At 36.2% G+C, this 21,887-nt stretch overlaps 1 protein-coding gene across 5 annotated transcripts in view; it reads right to left on the bottom strand.

The window, feature by feature from the left end:
* Positions 1–19,064, bottom strand: part of nAChRalpha6 (nicotinic acetylcholine receptor alpha6) — a 264,238-nt gene extending 245,174 nt beyond the window's left edge. For 2 of the 5 annotated variants that reach the window (XM_011068079.2, XM_087405319.1), the window contains exons 1-2: positions 17,956–19,062; positions 15,245–15,788 (exon numbers count right to left, since the gene is read on the bottom strand). In XM_011068079.2, the coding sequence (XP_011066381.1) occupies positions 15,245–15,404 (160 nt within the window). In that variant the 5' untranslated portion in view covers positions 15,405–15,788; positions 17,956–19,062. Of the gene's footprint in view, positions 1–15,244; positions 15,789–17,814 lie in introns of all 5 variants that reach the window. The other 3 variants (XM_011068078.2, XM_087405320.1, XM_087405318.1) reach the window with 3 other exon arrangements.
* Between the last annotated feature and the right edge of the window lie 2,823 nt (positions 19,065–21,887).

The raw sequence follows: 21,887 nt of genomic DNA, 5'->3' as shown, positions 1-21,887 counted from the left end.
TAAAAAAGTTTTATTTGTCTTTTTTGTGTCAAATCTTAGATAGATACATATATCTAAAGATAGATACATATATCCTAAAAATAAATTGAAAGATTTATGCAAAATTTTATTATAAATATTTTCAATTTTAAAAGTATTAGAATTAACAGATAAAAAGAAAAAAAATTTTCACATTCTTCAATAAAAAACTGACACGGTAAACAATATAGTATCTAGCTGGAGAGAATTCATGTTAGCTGATCACTAAATTGTCAACGTATTGCCCTGAAAGGGTTGCAGAATAGAGGTCGGTTAATGAGTGGCGTCCGTTTGCGCGGGTGCAAAACGCGCGTTACCCGGCTATGCCAAGTGTTTACCTAGCTAGGAAAGGACCTACGGCCTAGGCGGTGGGTAGGGTAAAATCAATGCGCGGGTTAGACGACGGCAAACCAGAAGAGAACGATGGTGTAAGGGTGAGAGGACGAGAGACGATACTGGTGAGTACGAGGGTGAGAGAATGGACGTGCAAGAGAACGTGCGATGAAGCGAGAAACCAAGAAAGAGAGAAGAGAGGGAGAGAGAAAGAAAGAGATGTATACGGTTGCAGACATTGACGGAGAAGGGGATGGGCAAGAAAGAGGCTGTCGAGTCGGAGGGTGAGAGATGAAACGAGAGAAATGGGAAGAGTAAGGGGGCCAAGAGAGTGAAGCGAGAAAGTGAGCCGTTGGATAGGCTGCATGTAATAGTGTAGGTTGTAGGTATGGTGAAGGTAGGATGAGGGATTGTAGGCGGGTAGGTAGGTAACGGGAAGGGACTGAGGGAGAGAGAGAAAGAGAGCGGGGCGGGTGGTGCGAGAGACGTGAAGCAGAAGGGCGCAGGATCGTCGTCGAGTAGTTCGTCCGTCGTAGTCGTTGTCCTCGTCGAAGGGTGGTCTCGACGCTTTGTGAAGGGGGATGGAAAGTGTTGAGGGCCAAGCAGCTCTGGAGAGCGGCTCTCTGAAGGGTGTCGTTCTGACACACTGCTCTACATTCCATCGACCATCCTCCTTCCTTCTCACCGCTTCGCCTTCCACTCCCGTACAAGTCCACTGCTGCTATCGTCGCGATTCAGACACCATCGTCGGGCGGTAATCGCCGATGTGTGCGACATTGTGCTCATAATGCCCGCGGCGAACCGAGAGATGTTGTTTCTGTTTCGTTAGGGTGAGTGGACTGGCACTTCAAGCGGTTTTACGGTCAACACGGGGTTACGATCCGATAGTGCGGGTCGCTATCTCGTCGAGGAATGCACGCGTTGGCGGAGATTGCGAAGTCGTTGCCGCGAGTTCAATGATGAAGTAGTAAACTTTGTTTTTTCCATTTTACGTTTTGTCGAATTAGACAAAATTCGTACGCATCTGCGTATCGACATATATCACCGCATTTTTACGTATGTAACAACGACTACTCTATTATAAACTTTGTTTGTTGGTTATGCGAAAAATTGTTATTTCCTATATATCAATTTAATTTAACGAAGAAAATTTTACGCTAGAAAATGATAATAATAAACCTTACCAAATATAAAAAAATGTTATGTACAGTAAATATTTATGATACTTCCCAATAAAATTTTATCATTCAATAAAGATTTAGTTAGACACGTTCTTTAAGACGTTGGACTTTCAAGAAAAATTTGTCAAGATCTTCTCCAAGATTCGATCTGTCTATTTAATCCTCTTCAAAGCATCTTCCACTGACAACTAGGAGAAGACGTGGCTAGATAGAGCATTGTAGGCGTCTGGGAGATGGGTGTCTATCTTTATTGGGTCAACCGGTATATGCACATCGACGTTTAAGAGACCGTACAGATATCGGGGTAGCCTCGGTTGCTCGATTCACAAGGGCTTACGGTTCCCAGATAAACACTCTATCGACGGTTTTCAATATGCTCGTATATCGATTTCAACATCTTGTCGCTCCCGACAACGTTGTCTAACTAACAGAAACTAACGCTAGATCGCTCCGATCCTCGAACTACTCGAAGACGTGGACTCGATAATGATGAGATAACTATGATGGCGTCTTGCGGCTCGTTCCGGGGAATTCATTGTTATCGCTGCGTTAATTACGCGGTATCGAGTGTTTAATTAATTAGCGCATTGATTGCTGCATTACGTGTAATAACCATGTTTGTTCCGTCGAGGCCGCACGAAATATATATTAGCCGCATGCCGGTGGTTTATTCATTAACAAACGCGTAATAATAATAAAATAGCTAAATCAAAGTCTGTACAAAATACATTTTCTTCTTATTTATAAAAAAACATGACATTATTTAATTAACGGCCACTATAAAAATGCAAATTGACACATTTTGATATTATCGATAACTTAATAATTCTTTGTATAGATATTTTATATTTTAGATTAATTCTCCTAACTATATCGAATCTTTATTGCTGAATTAACGATGCTTACAATCTTCATAAACAATTCATTATCTCATCTCTTTCGATTCTCATTTAACAAAAATCAAAATGCAAAAACCTAAATAAATAAATAGCAATAAAATAAATAGCGTGGAATAGACTGGGAACAATTCTGGGGTTGCAGTAAAGTCATAAATGATTTCTTCTTTTTTCTATCAACCGCCGCCTGCTCTTTCCCATCACATAACGCTCGTTACAACGACAGGTCGACTAGAGACTGCCGCATAATCCTAGCAATATATCTGGCATCTTCATAAGCCGTTCTATATTATCCTGTCCTATGTACGATACCTGTACCATATTAGCCTTTATTTTTCGGATACCCGATTGTAAACTCATGGAGAGAAAGCCGGGTAACTTCGGCGATATCACACGACAGCTGTTGCTTATCCGTAATACTCCGGCAAGCAGGAGGCAATTTACCTAACACGCGCCATACATCCTTCTCCCTTCTACTTTAAACTATATAAAACCATATTTCTGCATACGGCTGTATATGCTTCGTCTTATAGATAAGCTGGATTTAAAATATCTTTAACAAGAAAAAAATTAGATACAAGTAGAATTTCAGTCAAGAGATGCGTAGATGTAACTTTACACAAAACTTATTAAATTTATATCAGACTTTAAGGATCAAAGTTTTCAGCCAACTTTCTTACGAATAACGCGTGAGCCACACATTTTGACCAATGAGTGTTTAATTTTTTCTCTTAATTTTTATCTAAAAATAATTAGCACCGATACACTACCTGTCTCCAGATTTTCATAATTTAATTGTTTCTTCTTGTCATTTAAGAGGGAAAATAAGTGTTCCTTTTATCATCTCCCCTCTTCCTAGTACGTCCATAATTATAAAAGCCATGTTCTATCAATACTTCAAATTACAAACAAAAAAATATATAATATAGCACAAAATATATACTAAAAAATAAATTATATAAAATATAATAACAAAATAAACATGAAAATTTCTTCTGCCGCTGCTGTTGGAAAATGTTTATTCTCATAAAGCAACTGCCCAAAACAGACGTAAATTTGAAATTTTAGCCCTGACCGTGACAAAGTAACTCTAACGTAACCATGCGGTACATTTAATTGTGCTGGTTTACAATTTTTGTTAAAAATCTAATGTACGGTGAAACTACAGAGTATGCTTTTTGGTGCAAATTACACTAACGACGCATCTTAAACAATGCACTCCTCGCCTAATGTCGCGGGTCTGAGTCGTAGCGGGTCATAGCGGGTTACCGTAACGACCTTGTCTCACGCTCGCAAAAAGATGGAGACCATAACTACTTGTTGGCTCGTTGGCCTGGCGGCTGGTTCGTACTACTGTACGCCCTACGTAACAACGAGCATAAATATATACGCTAGATACGATCTACACTCGCTTCTTTATTTATCTCATAAAAGTTTGCTTGTTATCGGATGTCTCAGAGAGACATTAATATTTTATCTACGAGTTGGAAATTGAACTCATAAAAAAGCAATGTCTGAGAACTCGCGGAGGAAGATTTTTCAAAGTACGTGGTTAAATGGGGTCGCTCAGCGATAACTTTGATCGCTTAATTATTCACGTAGCGATGAAGATTACGTTGCAATAACGAGGACTGGCAGATGAGTCAAAAGCCACTTGTGTGTTAGCGTCATTTACGCAAGACTGCACTCGCAAATCAGACTATGAGAAATTTTCGCTCCCAACTGCGTAAACATTTCCGCGCAAACAATCTCGTTTCTACAGTGGTGGGTTTTCACTAGAGAAACTCCAGCTGAACAGCTTCCTTTAGAAAAGGATTTTTTCATATGATTCATATGATCAATTAAATATCTTTTAACTAAATAGATTCTATAATAATGTAAATCTCATATCTTCGAGCAAATTACTCAATTAATATGTATTCGAAATATGTATTCGGATAATGTAAAATAAATGATTACAATGTTTGCGGTACACAATAGGACCAATAAATGTTTATTGTAGCGATAATTCGATGATTATAAATTAGTACACTTCAAGAGACGAATACAGAAGTGTTCTCTTCATTTTACTATTTTATATCACATTTTTTATATCACAATGTGTTATGTATTCCTCGCATAGCTATCTCTGAAAATTATTTCTTATACGATTAAGTAAAGTTTACTGTATGTATACAAAGCAAACGATTACATCATACAAAATATATATCCAAATACATCACTTGGATCACAAAGTGTCAAAGTTTGCGGGGTTTATTCGTTAGATGGTTGTTAGTAACTAAATAAGCCGCGACAACAAGGGCGACTAGTAGTCTCGAGGTAGAAGCTACTTATTCATTCGCCGGAGATTGTTGGACAGGTAATTAGTGGAGCAACGCGTCGCCCGTGGGCCTAATTATAAAAGAGATCTCTCTCAGTTGGCCCCTGTCAACTTCGATCTCGTGAGGCCCCTCTTACTCGCTCTTCTTAAATCTTGCATAAGCTTGTGTCAGAGAGAGTAGAAAATTTATGAATGCTTTGAGAAAGTGTTTTGACAGTCAAACAAGATTAGGAATTGTTAATTAACATAGTGAAATATAACGAAAAATAAATACTGAAGATATAATATTAATAATGAAGATCTTTTAATTAATTATAGAGCTAAAAATTATATGAGACTATGAATTAAATTTTATATTTTTTGTAATAAGTGAATAAAATGTTTATTTTTATAAAATATGTCATATACCAGAAAATAATAATATCAAATACATTTATTATAATAATAAAAAGTAAATTAATAAAATCCATTAAAATAATAATGTTAATAATAATAATAATGTTAATAAACAAAATTCTTAAAATAATTTCAATTTTGATAATAATTTCATTTTATCATGATCTTTCATATCACCATTTCAACAGCAATATAAGTATTTCGTCGAACTGGAGAAATTGGTGCATAAAAAAATTCATTGTTTTAAGAGAATCCTAAAATACAGCCTCAACTTCGACAAGATCGTTGTTTTATCGATAAAATCGACATGTCTTTACTACTACATTAATATCTCACGCACCACGTATACATAAATTTTCGTAGAACAATAGCATTTTAATTAAACGTCCAAGTCTAACTCTAAAACCTCTAAAAACTTTGTTTATTCGTGTAAACTATTAATCTGTGTATTATAATTTTGTAAATGCAAATTGCAAAGCTTTTATATGAAGCAAATATTGCTACAGTATAGACATCTGACCATATTGGATTAAAAAATGATAAAGAAGATCTTAATTTAAACATTTTTTTCTGTTCTTGGCATAAACTCCATCTCACAGACATTAATGTGTTTACCTGAAAAAGGATTTTCAAATCTATAAAAGAGAAAAAAAGAAATTTTACAGCTACAAAAATTGCTACGTTTAGTCGGTAAAATAGACGACTTTAGAATCTCATTAAAACCGTTCCTTTAATTCAATGTTAGATTTAAAGAAGAGGTCAAAGGGAGAGGTTGAGTATGCTAAGAGAGAAATGGATCAAAATGAGATCTATGGAGGAAATTCGACGCGACAGGTGTACCTGCAGCTATGAGTGATTATGATGTATCGATATTGCACGACCAAACGTGATCCGGTTCCACGTTCATATCACATTGACTCCTGCACGAAGTAATACCGATAGCTATACCCTTATATATACGTATATTATCTACGCTACAACGTTTCGGTTCCAATTACATTCATATTTACATGAAATTGGCTACGTTACTTTGATCATTCAAAATCTAAAGTCTGAGATATACATTTAATTGCTTGCTTAATGGAAACGCAAGCAACTGATAGTGTGGTTTGTTATGTCGGTACTTCAAAGCAACAATTTAGTTGTGGGGCATCCGGCAGGCGGATTGTTTTGAGGCGGATATAACTGACTACTGATTTCTATGACCTGTCAAGTTCAGAAAGGTCGTTTTGAACGATATAAATGGAAATTAAGTACAACAAATAGTTTCTGTAGTATTACCAACGCGACAGTAGACGATGACAAGCGTTTTCTCGTAACGAATGAGAGGGGGAGAGAAACCATAATCTAGACTCTCTCTCTCTTCTCACATGAGATACTCATACAAACTACATATATGCATAAAAGGTCTCAGATCTTAATCCAAACATACTACATCTTTAATAAAGAAGAGACAGTTCAATTTTCGGAATTACCGTCGGTATTCTCAAAATAATCTATAAAATATTTGCATTTCTCGAGGGAGGAATCCGAATATCAAGAAGCAGTAAGACTTTACACCTTCTGGAACCACACTTTACCTATTGAGCTTCCCCGATATTGGGGAAAACTTTAAATTCTAATACCATCTTGCAGAATCCACTTACGCCACAATGAAATGTTTCATTCATCGCCATAAGACGCGAAATAATATTGAGCCGCATCGCGCCCTGAAAAGTCAAATTTATCTGGGTCACAACAGATATTCAGATTTTTGCACGTCCGATAATAATTGCCCTTGAAATTTGATACCTGATGATGATGAGGGATTCCTGGTAAAGAAAAACGATTTTTATCTTTGCTGAAGACCGATTCTTGCGATGTCACGGATAAAACTTTAAAACTTTTATCTGGCATGTGCGGGAAAGTTCGATGTCGATTGCGCGCTCGAGCGATCCATTCTTCAATCGCTCGTATATTTATTCTAGAGACAGGACAGATATTTCATCGTGTGGAGACCTGCTGGTCTTTCCATTGCTGCATATTTACTTCGCGCGCTTAGCTCTTGGTAAATACGATAAACCGAACCGTTCGCGGAGAGATCTCTGCCAAAAAGTTTCAGGGATTCTGCCAGCACCCGCATATTCTCAGCGGAGAAGATACAATCTGCTGTACTCCATTTACGGCTTCGTATTATCGCGCTCACAAACTTCTCGCGAGACCGTAAATATGTATTTCATCGCTTGCCGATAGGCGTTATCCAGTACGTGAAGTACTGTAAAATCGATGAGCGCGTATATTGCGAAATCGCAATCACGGAGGCTGTTCGCCTTAATTAATTATCAATGCGTCCCCGAGGAGCACGTCTTATTAATTATTCAAGCGTCACTTACGTGAAGGTTCGTATATATCGGTGGGCACGTGATACAACGGCAGCACACTCGATTATCCCGCCAGACAATCCCTGACGCGATACTAGACTAAATTGCGGAAAGCCGGGCTGACCAGACGAGCGAACATAAATCACCATTAAAAGAGCCGAAGTGAATTTCGACGTTATGGATAGCCGTGATTTAAATAAAACGGATCGGTGCACGGACCGTGATCTTGTACGAGGTTTGTACGAAAATCCACGCCATGTCCCTCTGCACCATCGCAACCCGAGCAAAATGATGAAGATGCTGCGGTATTCTCTAACCGCGTCTCCCGGGAGTTTCTGCTTTTATGACGGATTATAAATCATTTCAGGGATCCTCGTGGGCGATCAGTCTCTTACTCTCGGGACCGCAGTCGCAACTTTCGGCGGACGAATTTACGTGCACTTCTGAGATAATGTATCGTTCGCAAGAAGTTAATTCGTAACGAATTGGCGCCGCGCGATATGGTGGAAGATATCTCTTGGAAAAACCATGAATTGTGCGAGTTTCGACAATTGGCCGTCTTGTAAAAACAATAATTTATGTAAATTTCCAGCTTTCGTATTTGTCTAAGTCTAAAAGAAATATTTAATATAATATATAAAATTTAAAAGAAATTTTATAATGTTACACACATGCTAAATGCATTTAGGTCATAATATTATTCAGACCTTCTTCTAATAAAATATTTCTTTATGCGATTTTTATTTTGATGTGATGAAGAATGAATTAAAAATCATTATTGGAATTAATCCCTACTACATGTATTAATATAAATATTAGGTATCTTACGATTTTGGCTCATGTTTCAGACGCGACAATCAAACGAACATTGTATTAATTCAATAACTATTGTTTCATTAATGTACGAGCATAACATTAACTTTTACAATCTGAACTAATTTATAATATACTAATGGATCGTACGAATAAACAAGTATTTTTGCATGCGATGATTATCATGTGAATCTGTAGATAACGTGTGACCTAATTTCTTTCTCTGCGATAAAAGACACGTGTTAAATAGAAAAACCATTACTACAAACATTATTTGTAAATGCTTAACAAACTAATGTAAAATTTGAGCATAAAATAATATTCTTAAAAAAAATAAAACAGTAATAAAATACTTCTATATATACTTTATCAGTTTTTTAAGAGAAAAACAATGTAAAAACCCTGGTAGAAATTTCATGCACTTTTGAATAGTTACTGAACAGTTATTTTAACTCTGTCTAGTAATAAAAAAATAAAACTACTTGTTGTTAGGATTCCAATCAAGATGTAATGCTTTGCCTGCAATCACTGCGTACAAAAAGATGGGCAAAATCTGAACCAATTTATTAAATAAAAACAGAATAATAAATAGAAAGAAACTACGCAATATTTTAACTAATAATAATCTATTAATACTAGACAATAACTGGGCAATATCTATGCAAGTTATACATATTTTTACTAGAAAACTGCTTCAACCACTGAATAAAATACTTATTAAATTCTTGCCCATTTTCTATGCAATATTGTTACAGCTAATAAAAATACAATAATACTAAACAGTAACTGAAGGGACAGAAAAAAACTGTACTTCTACCACAGGAAAATATTATAGAAAATCTATAAGAAATATAAAATGGAATTTCACATAATTTAAATATATTCATATTGAACTGTATACTATACAATAATTTTATAAACTTCTTATTTAACTGTATGTTTATTTGTTAAATGAAATGTAACTGCATTTTATTAATTAGCTCCAAGATCTTACTATTTTCATTCTGTAAAGTGTTTTCCACAAATCCACGATGTTATCGTACGTGAAACAATAATACCGTATAATATATACTATTATTTCCTTTGTATCTACAGCAAATCACTGCAGTTCGAACAATTTACCGCTTTGAGTGAAATTACAGTTTTTTACTCCGTCTACAATGAGGGCATTAGTAGTCATATAACGCGATTGCCTTGTCGAACACCACATTACAATTGTCATAAAACACAACGATCGGATTCTAATTATCAGACTGACCAATATAGCAATATGCGTGAAAATCTCGCAGATCGAATAACCGAATTAAATTCTGGTGCAGAATTAATGCAATTTCAACATCCATTGTAATGTAATTTCAATAGCTGTCATTGTCGGATTCGTGTCAGTCTGTTTTGTAAACGTGTATGAAAGATACCTTTTAGTCAATTAAAAAATAAATCCCGAAAAAAGAAAAGGTAAGTCACGCAACGAAAGTACATTCTTCCTTCGATTAATACTCATGCATGCTCGCGCGTACGAGAAATAGCGCGGTTGCAAGTTCGAGAATCGATATCAACGTTATAGGCGTCTCTGCTCCATTGCGGCGCCATACGTGCAATGTAAAAATCTCGATATCCGACAGCCGTGGTGCTCAACCAGTGACAGTAAAACGCCGAGTCGACGCGTTAAACGAACACGCTGCAAGCGTAATCCTCAACGGAACATTTTGAAATTTTAACGAAGACTGACTTCCGCCCTCTCTTCGACGTTTTTCCATCCGCGATGCCTTTCTGGGGCATCGATCGCAGATTACTTCGTCGGAACTTCAAAACTGATTACTGCGAAGCGAGTGAGATATTTTGTATTGCAAACGCGAGAAAGTCAAAGCTACTGCTTTTTCGATGTATTAACTATGTCCGAAAAAATATTTCGCAAGTAAAAGGAATAATATATGTGTATCCCAGGTGGCTGCAAAGAGTCGGTCAAATGAAAATTCTTTGAATTATATTGAAAACGTGACACTAATAAATAGTTTTGATCGAGCAAGTATTTCGTTCTATCCAGTAAAGTTAATGATAAAATGGAATATCTTAAGATATAATATTTGCTGAAACGTAACGTTAATTGTAATGTTGATGTTAAAATATAATTAATTATGATATAATTGTTAATAGAACTTGATACATTAATGAGTCATAATTTCGTCTTTATTTGATACAGGAAATAAAGATTTAACTCACTTATGTTTTTCTAATAAGCACGAAAGTGTACTACTATTATTGTAATATCATTCTTTTAACACAATAATATTTATCAGAAATTCGATCAACTCATGTATATCACATTATTGACAGATACTTTACTGGTCTAGCCTGATAATCAATCGATCGATATTAAAGTTGACAGATTGTCAACTTTAATATCGATGGAATATTTAAATGATGTAATGCCTTATTGCTTTTCAAAGACACATGAAATAACACACACATATATTAATATGTAAGCATGTGTGAAATTGGCTGCGTTCAGCAGAGAAAACTAATCAGTTAGCGCTTAATGATTCTATAATATGATTGGCTCCTACACTTAGATTCAACGAAAAACCAAAAGCAAGAACTAATTATATTAAAAAATCATAAAGCGCTAACTGATTAGTTTTCTCTGCTGAACGCAGCCATTTATTTTTCAATAATAAAACACTTCAAATTATGAATCAACAAACATACCATGCAACGTAAAAATAAGAAATTAAAAGTTTCGAGAATCAGTAAGTAACTAATGTCTATCTATTCAAAGAAAAATATTATATAATAAAATTTTTTGCATTTGAAAACTTTATTTAACAATTAATTGTAATAAATCAGGAAAAGAGAGTCGTACACGACTCTGTACATAAGTGCGTTGCTCGTTAAGAAACATGATGCTCTGTTTTAAAGACCGACTCCTTCGAGAGAGAGAAAATTCTCAGAGAACTCCTCAGTACTCCAGTAATTGAGAAACAGCCAACGGCCATCGTAAAACGTAACGTAGAAAAATACGCAGTGCCCGCAGCAGTTTCGTAGGAAGGCTTTTTCCATTCGGCCGAGAATAACTCACGATCGGTAGGCGATCAGTACGACAAGAGGGGAGGACGAGAAAAGGTCTAGAGGCTTGAAATCTAGTCCTTTTCGAGAAAATATTTCGCACGAGACCGGCGATAAATCGAATGACTTATTACTGCGAGCCGCGTAATCTCGGACTCATTCCAAAGAAATGTGCTACGCCATCGAAAATAGATATGTCGCGAACCAGATCCATTCAAAAACACGACCATGAATTTTACATCAGAGAGTCAAGTTAAAGCTAACAGATTCTGAATCGAAATTAAATCGGGACGCTCAGCCGAGGAAGCCAACGAAGAAAAGAGAAGTTGCCCATCATTCTCCACTTACTGCACTGATTGATTTACGACTAACACAATGAAACGAAGACAAGTGAAGCAATAATCGATCAATAAAGATCGCAGCATATTGGTAACAAAAAATATATAAAAGATATTTTATGATTATTTAATTTACAAATAATTTACAGAAGGATAACCGATAAAAACAGAGATAAAAAGGAAATATATTTTACGAGTTAATTGGTTGTAATACACATAATTATAATCCATAATTATAATTTTCAATTCGATGTGATTTTATGAAAATTAGTTTACAACATTCGGTAGATAATGTATATATATTGTTGATAGAATTAATATTTTATATTTTGATATATTTAATGCATACATTTTTGTGTATTGAAATTTGATGCAGAGAATAATAATAGAGATGTACCTGTAAAAATTTATCAAAGCACTTAATACTGAGGGATTGTTTGGACCAAACAAATTTTTATCGCTTTGCTCGACGACCTTTAACACATGAACGATGACGGCGAAGGGATATTAATGCCGCGGCTCCATCTCAACGAACCAATAAATTCCGAGTTTAAATCCGGCGGTTTAACTTTAGTGTTGCTGAACGATCACGCGAGTTCAATCGTCGCACGATATTTCGCTTCAGAATGTTTATCACGAAACTTTGGTATTCCCACTAACTTATGATTCCGCATATTTTCTCGCTCGAGTAAAGCCACCTTTAACTTTCTAAATGTATTCGTTGTACTTCAATCGCGAACCGAGTCAGAAAAGAAAAAATTCCAGTGTTAAAATATCACTTCATTAAAATAGATATACTTAAATATTTTTTTCTTTTGTTTTTCTCGCTTTTTACTTGTCTTCATTGCATTATACAAAATTTATGCGTATAAATACTTGAAAACTGCAAAGACTTCAAAATCAAATAAAGAGAGCCTAGGAAAAATTACAATAGAATTCAGAGTTAATTAGAGTTCGAATTTTTTTAACATCTATGTTTGGTCTTCTTTTACAATTTTAGTTTTACAATTTCAGTATTCAATTTTGACAAAAAACTTTTTTCGAAAATCGCAACAAGTTTTTAACGGTCAAAACCTGTTTCCGCAGAGATTAACGTCATATTGAAAATTGTCCTAGAAGAAGCTAACGCCAGCCATGTCGAAACTTTGCTATAGCTGTTCGCGACATGTCGATGATTTTCCGAGAGAGTTTCTCAAATCATGCGATTTAATCTAACCGAGTCCTACACGACTGTAAAACTTCGTTGACCGAACGAAATGCAGTTTTATCGCGGTTGGGCGCCGATGCGCTGTGACGGCAGATCGCACCGCAGTTACAACGATTCTATTATACGTTGTATTGTTACTGAACGTGTCATCCGTAATTATGATTGACGAACCGATTTATTATTACGCGTATGCGCATCACTCTTAGTAATCAGTTACGCATAAATCATATAAATATCATACTATCCATATATATGTACGTAAATTGTATATATGGCGAAGGTTCATATATATATATATATATATATATATATATATGATAGCATTATTTTAGAGGTAAAGTCCATAATAAAGCTAAATGCCTGAGTTAGTATACGACGGCAATTAGCAAGTCACTAATATTAAAGATATATCAAGTGTATAGTTTTTACAAAAAGTGACAGAGAATAGGAAATTTATACTTTTCGTGTAAAAATAAATGTTATATACATGTACATATGAAATGATACAATAAAATCAATATTTATATTTAACAGTACAATTTTATAGTTTTTAAATAAATATTTTATATAAATTTTTTTTAAATTTGTTTACTCCTTATTAAAATAATTTTTTTATCTAGATTCTGAATCGTGTCAGATTTTCTATGTTAGTTTCAAATATAATATAGAAAAATCTATTACTCTCCTAAATTTTTTTATTTTATTAAAAAATAATATGTGTAATACACTTTTAACTTGAATTTTGAATGTCTACAATTACTATAGTTATGTCTCATATGATTAGCTTTATTGATATGTATTGATTTTTTACTGTATTTAACACGTCGATCGACTAGAAATGTCTGTGGTAAAGATGGCTTATAATATAAGTCGCGGGAGTGTCGTTCGTTAAATTATGTACTCGTCTAAAGTTATTTTCGGATTTCTATATCAGGACGGAATAGTCGAACGAAGTGACACGAGTTGATAGAAGTCGCCGCGTGCAGAAATCTCTTTAATACAAGTGTCCTTGAATACTAATAGACGAAGATATATTATACTTATACACATCTTTTGATTTCATAATAATTTTATAGTAATATTAAAAAATTTATAAAAACCGACTATTATTATTATAGATAAAAAATTATGCAATTACATATTCTTAGATTATTATAAATAATATTAAAAATCAAATATATTGTCTAAATCAGCTTCTAAGAATGTATGGGCCATATCTCGAAATATTATCAAAAATATAATATATAATATATAAAATTTCATACACTGTTACTTGTATACATTACGTCTAAATATTTGTATAAAATTTGAGCACAATTCTTTTATTAAAGTTAAAAATTATTTAAGTCTTTATTTGTCTTGATTTTTACATAAAATCGTGTTTACAATGCTTATTTGCAAAATTGAAGAAGAAGAATTAAACTTTATATTTAAACTGATCAAATAATAATATAAATAAATTAAATTAAACTTTATATTTAGACTGATCAAATAATAATAAATATTCGTGCAAAAATTTATTTTTGTGGATCCATTTACTCGTTTAAAAGTTATTCATCTAAAATTGCAAAAAAATATAATTACTTTGCTGCATAAAACCATTATAAGCCAAATTATTTGTTTTGTTATATTTGTAGATGATTTCAGGATATTTGTGAGCTAATATTATAACAATTTTTTAGTGATATTGGCTGATATTAGCTTATTTTGACTGATATTTTTAACTGATATTAGCCAAAACATCCTTAAGCAGATTCATATCTTTTGTCAGAAAATAAGTACAATGTACAAAACAAGTATTTTGAACAAAAAATTTAGATTCATATTAAAAAAATATTCAAGCAATGAGCAAACTTTATAAAAACCGTGCCATTAATAATTACTACGTTGAAAATAATGTCTAGTTAAAAATAAAGGAATCAGAAGTTTCTGATTATATCAATCAGAATTCCGGCTACCTTATAATTAGAATTTAATAGAGTTAATTAGAAAATGCTGATTCGTTTCATTTTTAATTCTAATTAATTCAACCAGACATTTTTTTTCAGTATAACATTTATTATAGCTTTTCAGTAATCTCGAAATATTCATTATTTATTATATCTTTCAATCGATAGATGTAAAGGCCTTTTTTATTCGAATCGTTAAGAGTTCATAGTTCCCTCTTTCGTCAATACTTTCAAGTCGTTCGAAGAAATATCGTTCGTGCTCTTTCGTTTCTGAAATGGCTTAGACGAGCGATAAAGAAAATCATAACGCGAGTAATGTTGCGTACAATCTCACAGTAAAATATCGAAAAGTGCATCTCGGCGAGCTTACCTTGAGGTAGGACGGTGAGCAAGAGGACTATTTGGAGACCGGCGACGATCGTATTATAAAACTTTATTCGCAACTGCGATAGACCTCTTGCCTGGTGCGCCATGGCAGATGAATTTTGCAGGCCCAGGTCGAGGCGCGACACCGACTTGCCGATGTTCATCTATCCGGTCCCGACGTGCCCCGTCGTGACCGTGATGCACTGCACAATTTTGCGTGTTCACTTCTACACGCAGCGGTCACCGCCGCGAGTATCGCCCGGAAGCGCTTTGTCACCCGCTGCGTCACTGATTATCATCATCGTGCAGGGTGTCACGAGTCGAGTTCAATTCCGCACGAATCGTCCGCTAATCGATACTCGATGCCCTCGCTAACGCACCCCCCGACTTCGCCGTCATAACCAAGCGTTCTTCCGCGCGCCTCGGTTGTGCGTATTTCGCGAGGTCTCGATCGCTGGAAAGTGGCGGCGTATTATTGTTTGCAGAGAGAACGCGCTACGTTCGCGCGACGGTGCTTCCCAACGTTTCGAGCATTCTCACGGGGGATCCTGAAAATAATGATTTCGTACGTGTGAACGACCCCTTCGCACCCACTTCTTATCGTGTGCGGCGTCGTTTCACGGAATGCATCTGCGTTATCTTTTGAATTCAGCGAGATCGCTTTCAATTGTTAATGCGGGCTGAAATAATACCCGCTGGCGAATCCTAATTACAACTTCTTAATCATGCGTTAGTTATAAGCTCGATTATAAGCCTTTCCTTGGCTAAAGAATCATGCATCAATCAAGATTTTAGATTTAGGTCAGATTAAAAATTGGTCAGCTCGTCAGGAAGATATAATTATTCTAGTAATATAAAATGCATCACTTAGATTTTCTAATGTAACATTCAAGCAAAATATTCGAGAATATAATATTTTTATCTATACAAAAATATTATAATAATACAAAATACTATTTGCTACGAGATAGTGAAATGTGAACATAGTGACATTTGAATGTTACTGTCATCTATCGCGATACTTCTTTCTGATATGTGCCAGTTGCGAATGTCGTTACTGGCATCGGAAACTTAGGCGATTTACAAGCGGGGCGGTTGATTTACTATTTCACTATCAGCAAGAAGAGATTTCTTGTATTCCCCTTGGAAAAACGTGCCACGACTGAAAATGATCGGTTTCTCCAAACCCCGATATCGTAAATTTTTCATTTTCTTGGTGAGAAAGAATTATTAACGCAATTGAAACATATGCAGACTAATAAATCAATCTTTGCGAGCTAAACCAATCTTTTGTAATCGAATAATTTATTAATATTATTACGAGAAAATACATAAAAGAACCCAATTATATTCGATGTAACGTATATTCAATTACAATATATTCAATATAATTAAAGTATTGAATTTGAACAAAATCATCAAAGACAAAAATATTGTAATGTATAATTTTATATTATCGAAAAAAGTTGAATATGTTGTCATATCTTGTACAAAAAAGATAAAAAATATTTTTATTTAAATAAACAAAAATATGTTTAAAAAATAAAAAAATAGAAATTAATAATCTTGCTATTTTCTCTCGTGCTTTAAAAAAATACGATACGGGAGAGCGCATTATAGTTTTTTATTCTCGCGTATTTATTTTCGCATGCAACATCATCGAAATACACTATTAAAAAGCATTTTCATATTTCGTCGCAATAATGCGCGAATTAATTAGCAACCCTTTCCACGCAACCGATCAGCCACTGATCACGAGTCCAGTATTACGATGACCTATTTATCGGAGGGATGCATTAAATGGCACGCCATTACCGCGGTTTCTGTCTATCGACGCAGGTAGCAATTTTTCCATTGTCTCGCACGCCTTAGAGAAGCAACAATGGCGCGAGTTTTAATCTTACAGGAAATGCGTCCGTGGAGTTTTGACGCTGCGACTAGTTTTGATACGAGAACATACCCAAGACTATATACGGTATCTTGCACACGGTATCGATCATTCATCAATTACGCACATGTCGCAGTGGTTTGGCATGCATTCCGTAAACGTATCGCCGGACTCTCGTCGATACGACGAGGCATATCTTGCCCCGAAATTTGCGAGAGCCCGCGCCCGGTTTACAGGTGTCCGTGGCGACTATGCTTCCTCATTCGATACCGAATGCTGCCGTTCTCCCCCACGCGGCGGCGTCCATCGTTACGAGTACTCTCACCCCGTTCTCAACCGACACTGGGGCTCACTTCGTTATTCGCTGATACCCATCACGTCGACGGTTCGATCAAAATTTCCGGTTGTGAACGCGAAATAACGTATAGCTGCGCACAATACGCTCAATATTCGCATGAACTTGTAAAAAGATTTTTTTTTGTAAGTACAAAATAGGATTCGCCAGAAGAGTTCACAGTGAACTATCTTGCAATTTCAAGATTCTACGTGCAGAAATTATTTTGTCGACACCAATGACTGATGCTCGATGAATGCAAAGACTAACTGTAATACCGCAAACGACGCCGCGGTTATTTTTTCGCGATTGACTTTTCTAGCCGCAAGCACGCTGCCGCGAGATTTCCGACCTATGTAAGCTTTCTCTTTCTCTCTCTCTCTCTCTCTCTCTCTCTCTCTCTCTCTCTCTCTCTCTCTCTCTCTCTTTCTCTCTCGGCGAGCTTCGAGAGGGACGCGGGTGTGCTATCGCGACTCCTGGCAGCACCACGGACCTGCGTTCGCGGCCTGGCCGGCGATCGTCTTCCTCGTCTCACTACAGTCCACCACACGTTCCATCCTCCCGCGGAACAGCACCACCACCTCCGCCTCCTTCGCTGCCTCCTACTTCACCGGAGCGCAACACGGTGTTGCCTGGTATCTAGGCAACTTCGCGGAGCGTGGCTGCTCCCTCTGCCAGCAGCCCGTTCCACGTAGGCAACGAATTCGCCGTTCTCTTCGCCGTTCTTGCTCGCGCGCGGCTTCAGTTATCTTCTTTTCCTATGATTTCTGGCTCTAGTCTCGTACTCCCTCTCTCTCTCTCTCTCTCTCTCTCTCTCTCCCTCCCTCCCTCTCTCTTTTTTTCTCGTCGCACTCGTTTCCTTCAACACGGATCACGCGTACGCGCGAATATACATTCTCGTATATCCGTATTCACCACCGCCGCTCTTCCTGTCCTGTTGCGGCTATCCCTCCTTTTTCTCCGCACTCCCATCCGCCTCGTCCTCGTCGTTCTGCTTGTGCTACTTGCTTCGATCCTTTATCCGTAATTGCTTTCATCCGGCGAAGTCGTACCTCTTGCATGTACGAATCTGTCTCGCATCATGGGCACCGCGGGTTCAACACGAACGAGATGTGAACACGAGTAATCCGTAATGATGAATACCGGCGACTGTGACGACGAGCACGAAGATGAAGAGACGCGTGTAACCTCCCGTGTAAGCCGCACGCACAGAGTGTACGCCGCGAAGTGATCGGCCGAACGTGGCAACTCGCGTTAGACTGAGACAGCGGTTGGCAAAAGGGAAGACCAGAGAAATAGGAATGGAGAAAAAGAGGTGATGGAAAATAAGACAAAGAGATAAAAAGAGAGAAAGAGAGGGATTGGACACACGGGGGATGGAGAAAACCGCCTCGTCCCTGCGAACGGGTGTCCGAACCGGAAACCGAAACCCCTGAAAAAGGAGGCGGTCGGGGTCGTGTACGAGCTGCCGGTCGAGCTCTCGCGACTCGCAGCCACCGCCGCGATATAGACGCGAGGAGCGCTCCCCACGATGGCCATAACCCTCCTCCGCCACTTCCACCTCCGGAGAATCCACCCTCTCTAACGCCCCTACCTCCCGTGGCCACCTCCAGTTCCCACTACGATTTCGCGGGAGGCTGCGGACTGGACCAGCACGCAACCAGCGTGATCCCCACCACATCGCCAGAGTACCAGGGTAGTAGACTTGGGGGTGCGAAGACGCGGGGAGAGGGAGGTATCGAGGCAGGGCTCGAGGGGGATATCGCAGGGCGCGAGAAGGCGGGTGAGAACGGCGGTCCGGGGGTGGAGGAGAGAGTCGGAGGGCAGCATCCCCGAAGCCCACCCCACAGATCAATATTGTGCCCACCACCGTGTACCGGAGAACTTGCCTCATCTCTCTCGAATAACCGCTGCGCGCCACATGCCTCATCTCTCTTACCCCTAACCGCCCCCTTGCAAACTCCCGTAGCTCACGGCCGTTGCCGTGTATTGCGCACTCTATCTCTCTCCTCTCTTTCTCTCTCCCCCCACTTCTCTTCCTCTCCTCCTACCCCTTCTTCACCTATATTCTCGCCTTCCCTCTCAAGGGTAAGCGCGCGCGAGGGTGTACGTTGATTCTATCGCGAACCGTCGCAAACGATGCTGGAGCATGGTCCAAGTCCGCTAAGGGGGATTAGCCTCGACGGTCGAGATCCCAGGGACGGCATAGTTTCGATGCACCTAGGATGTCGACACGAAAGATAAGTAGAGCGCGGATAGATGTCGGGATTGACAAATGAATCGATTGTTTTTCAAGTTGTTGAGGAAACCGAATGTGAAGACGAGGTCGACCAGATGGTTGATGGATGGACAAAATGTTACTCTGTATACATATATGTATGTATATCCATGTTTCGCATCGTGATTGTTTGTCAATTAAAAATTGTACAAAAGAAAATCAAGTGACCTCCTTTGCAATTCTTAAGTACAAACAGTTGAACGTGCTAACATAAGTTATGATAGGTTTAAAAAGTGTAATTAAGTAGACGAATACTTTTATGGTTTCTCCTTTTTCTTAAAAAAAAATGTAGTAAAAATAATCATATTTTATGTAGACAATTTTTTTAATATTGATTAAAAGATCTGCTCTATTATATTTACAGCATATATATATGGTGTCCGGTAAGTTTTGATGTAGATAGAGCGGACTAAACTGGGTCGAAGAGTCCTCTACCAATTGCAATTGTTGTAATTTCTTTTTAGTTATCCAATGAACAGAATGTTTAAAATTGATGCATAAAATAACTTTAAGATAGCTTTAAGAATTTATTAAGAAACATCTTTAAGATTTTTCATAAAAAAAACTCTGGAAAAAATTTTAAAGTTGTCTTATGCATCGATTTTGTCCCACTTATTCGATAGTAGAAATTAATATCTCGTTCATTATTGCGAAAATAGCAAAATGGTAGAGGACTTTTCGACTCGTTTAGTCCTATCTACACAAAAGCGTTTTGTTAAAACTTACCAAACACTCTATATATGTTATACTATAATTATTAAAAACGATAACAGTAATCAATATTGTAATATATCAATAATTTCTTACTTAACATAATTGTTGTACAGAGAATGTGTTATATTACACATATATTAATGAGTGAAACATAATATTGATGTAATATCATTGTTGTTTATAATATGTGTATGTTATGCAATATCTCAGCGTATTATAAATGAATATGCTTTATATATATAATATATATAAAAAATTAAATAATAAATATGCAAAAAAATTAGTATAAAATGCTGTTTTATTGTTGATTATTTTATTTTATTTAATATATCTTGAATGATGTACGGAATTCAATGTAATAAAATGATACAAGTAGTTCTCTTACCAACAGCTGTATGCTAACAAGTTTGCAGAAAAATCACACAAGGCGCTTCAGTCAGACAGAACTCTAATTCGATAAAAATAGAATGCTGCGTTTTAATAATTTTCTTCGAAAAATTTGTTATATTAATTGACAGAAATTATTCGATAAGAAATAGACACAAATTTATTTTTATAATCTCAACCAAAAGCAATTTTTTTTAACTATTGTTGATAATGTAGCTCTTTCTTCAAAAAATCTTCAAACAACATTACCGAAGCATGAAAATGCAGTGCATCTACATGCTTTATAATCGATAACGATTATATCGGCCTTTATACTCATGTCAAACTCTCATAACATTTCTCTCAAGAATATTTTAGTCGAGAAAGGAGATTTCTTCAGTGTGGGAGGTTTCGAGTGGACGAGAGAAAAAAAAACATTAATTGAAAATTTTCTACCTGTACTTATACTTTCTTACAAAAAAATATTTTTAATATACGATAATATAAATAAAAATTGAATAGCAATCATATATGATTAGAACCATTTTTGCAATTATTGCCTTCTCAGTATTTCTTTTTTATTTGCATGATATCGTTTCAATTTATCATTTTTTAGATCGTTTTAATTCAGATTACTTCAGAACCAACTAATTTGATATGAAATAGTTGTAATAATCAGAAATACGATGAATGCCTAAAGTACAATCAATAAAACTTATTTATTCATCAATGTTACTCATTGATTTTACGTAATAATAGCATAGTCTGAATAAATTACATTAATAATTAATATCTACATAACTATATCTAATAACACTGATTAAAGTTCTCATTATACAAACTGGAACTGCAATTAACAATTTGTAATCAGCGATAAATAAACTTAGGTAAGTACATACAATCTAATCATTAGATATGTAGTGTTTTCCTAACTATTCTACAATTATAACTAATAATTAAACAATATCATTATTTTATATATATTGTCGAAATATGTAAAGTCGAAATATTCTACATGAACTACGACACAACAGTATAATGTACTTAATGGGACATTATCGTTATAA

The sequence above is a fragment of the Acromyrmex echinatior genome, chromosome 4 (assembly GCF_024713525.1).
Source record: "Acromyrmex echinatior isolate Ae372 chromosome 4, ASM2471352v2, whole genome shotgun sequence".
Taxonomy (NCBI): Eukaryota; Metazoa; Arthropoda; class Insecta; order Hymenoptera; family Formicidae; genus Acromyrmex; species Acromyrmex echinatior.
This window is presented reverse-complemented; position numbering and strand designations above follow the sequence as displayed.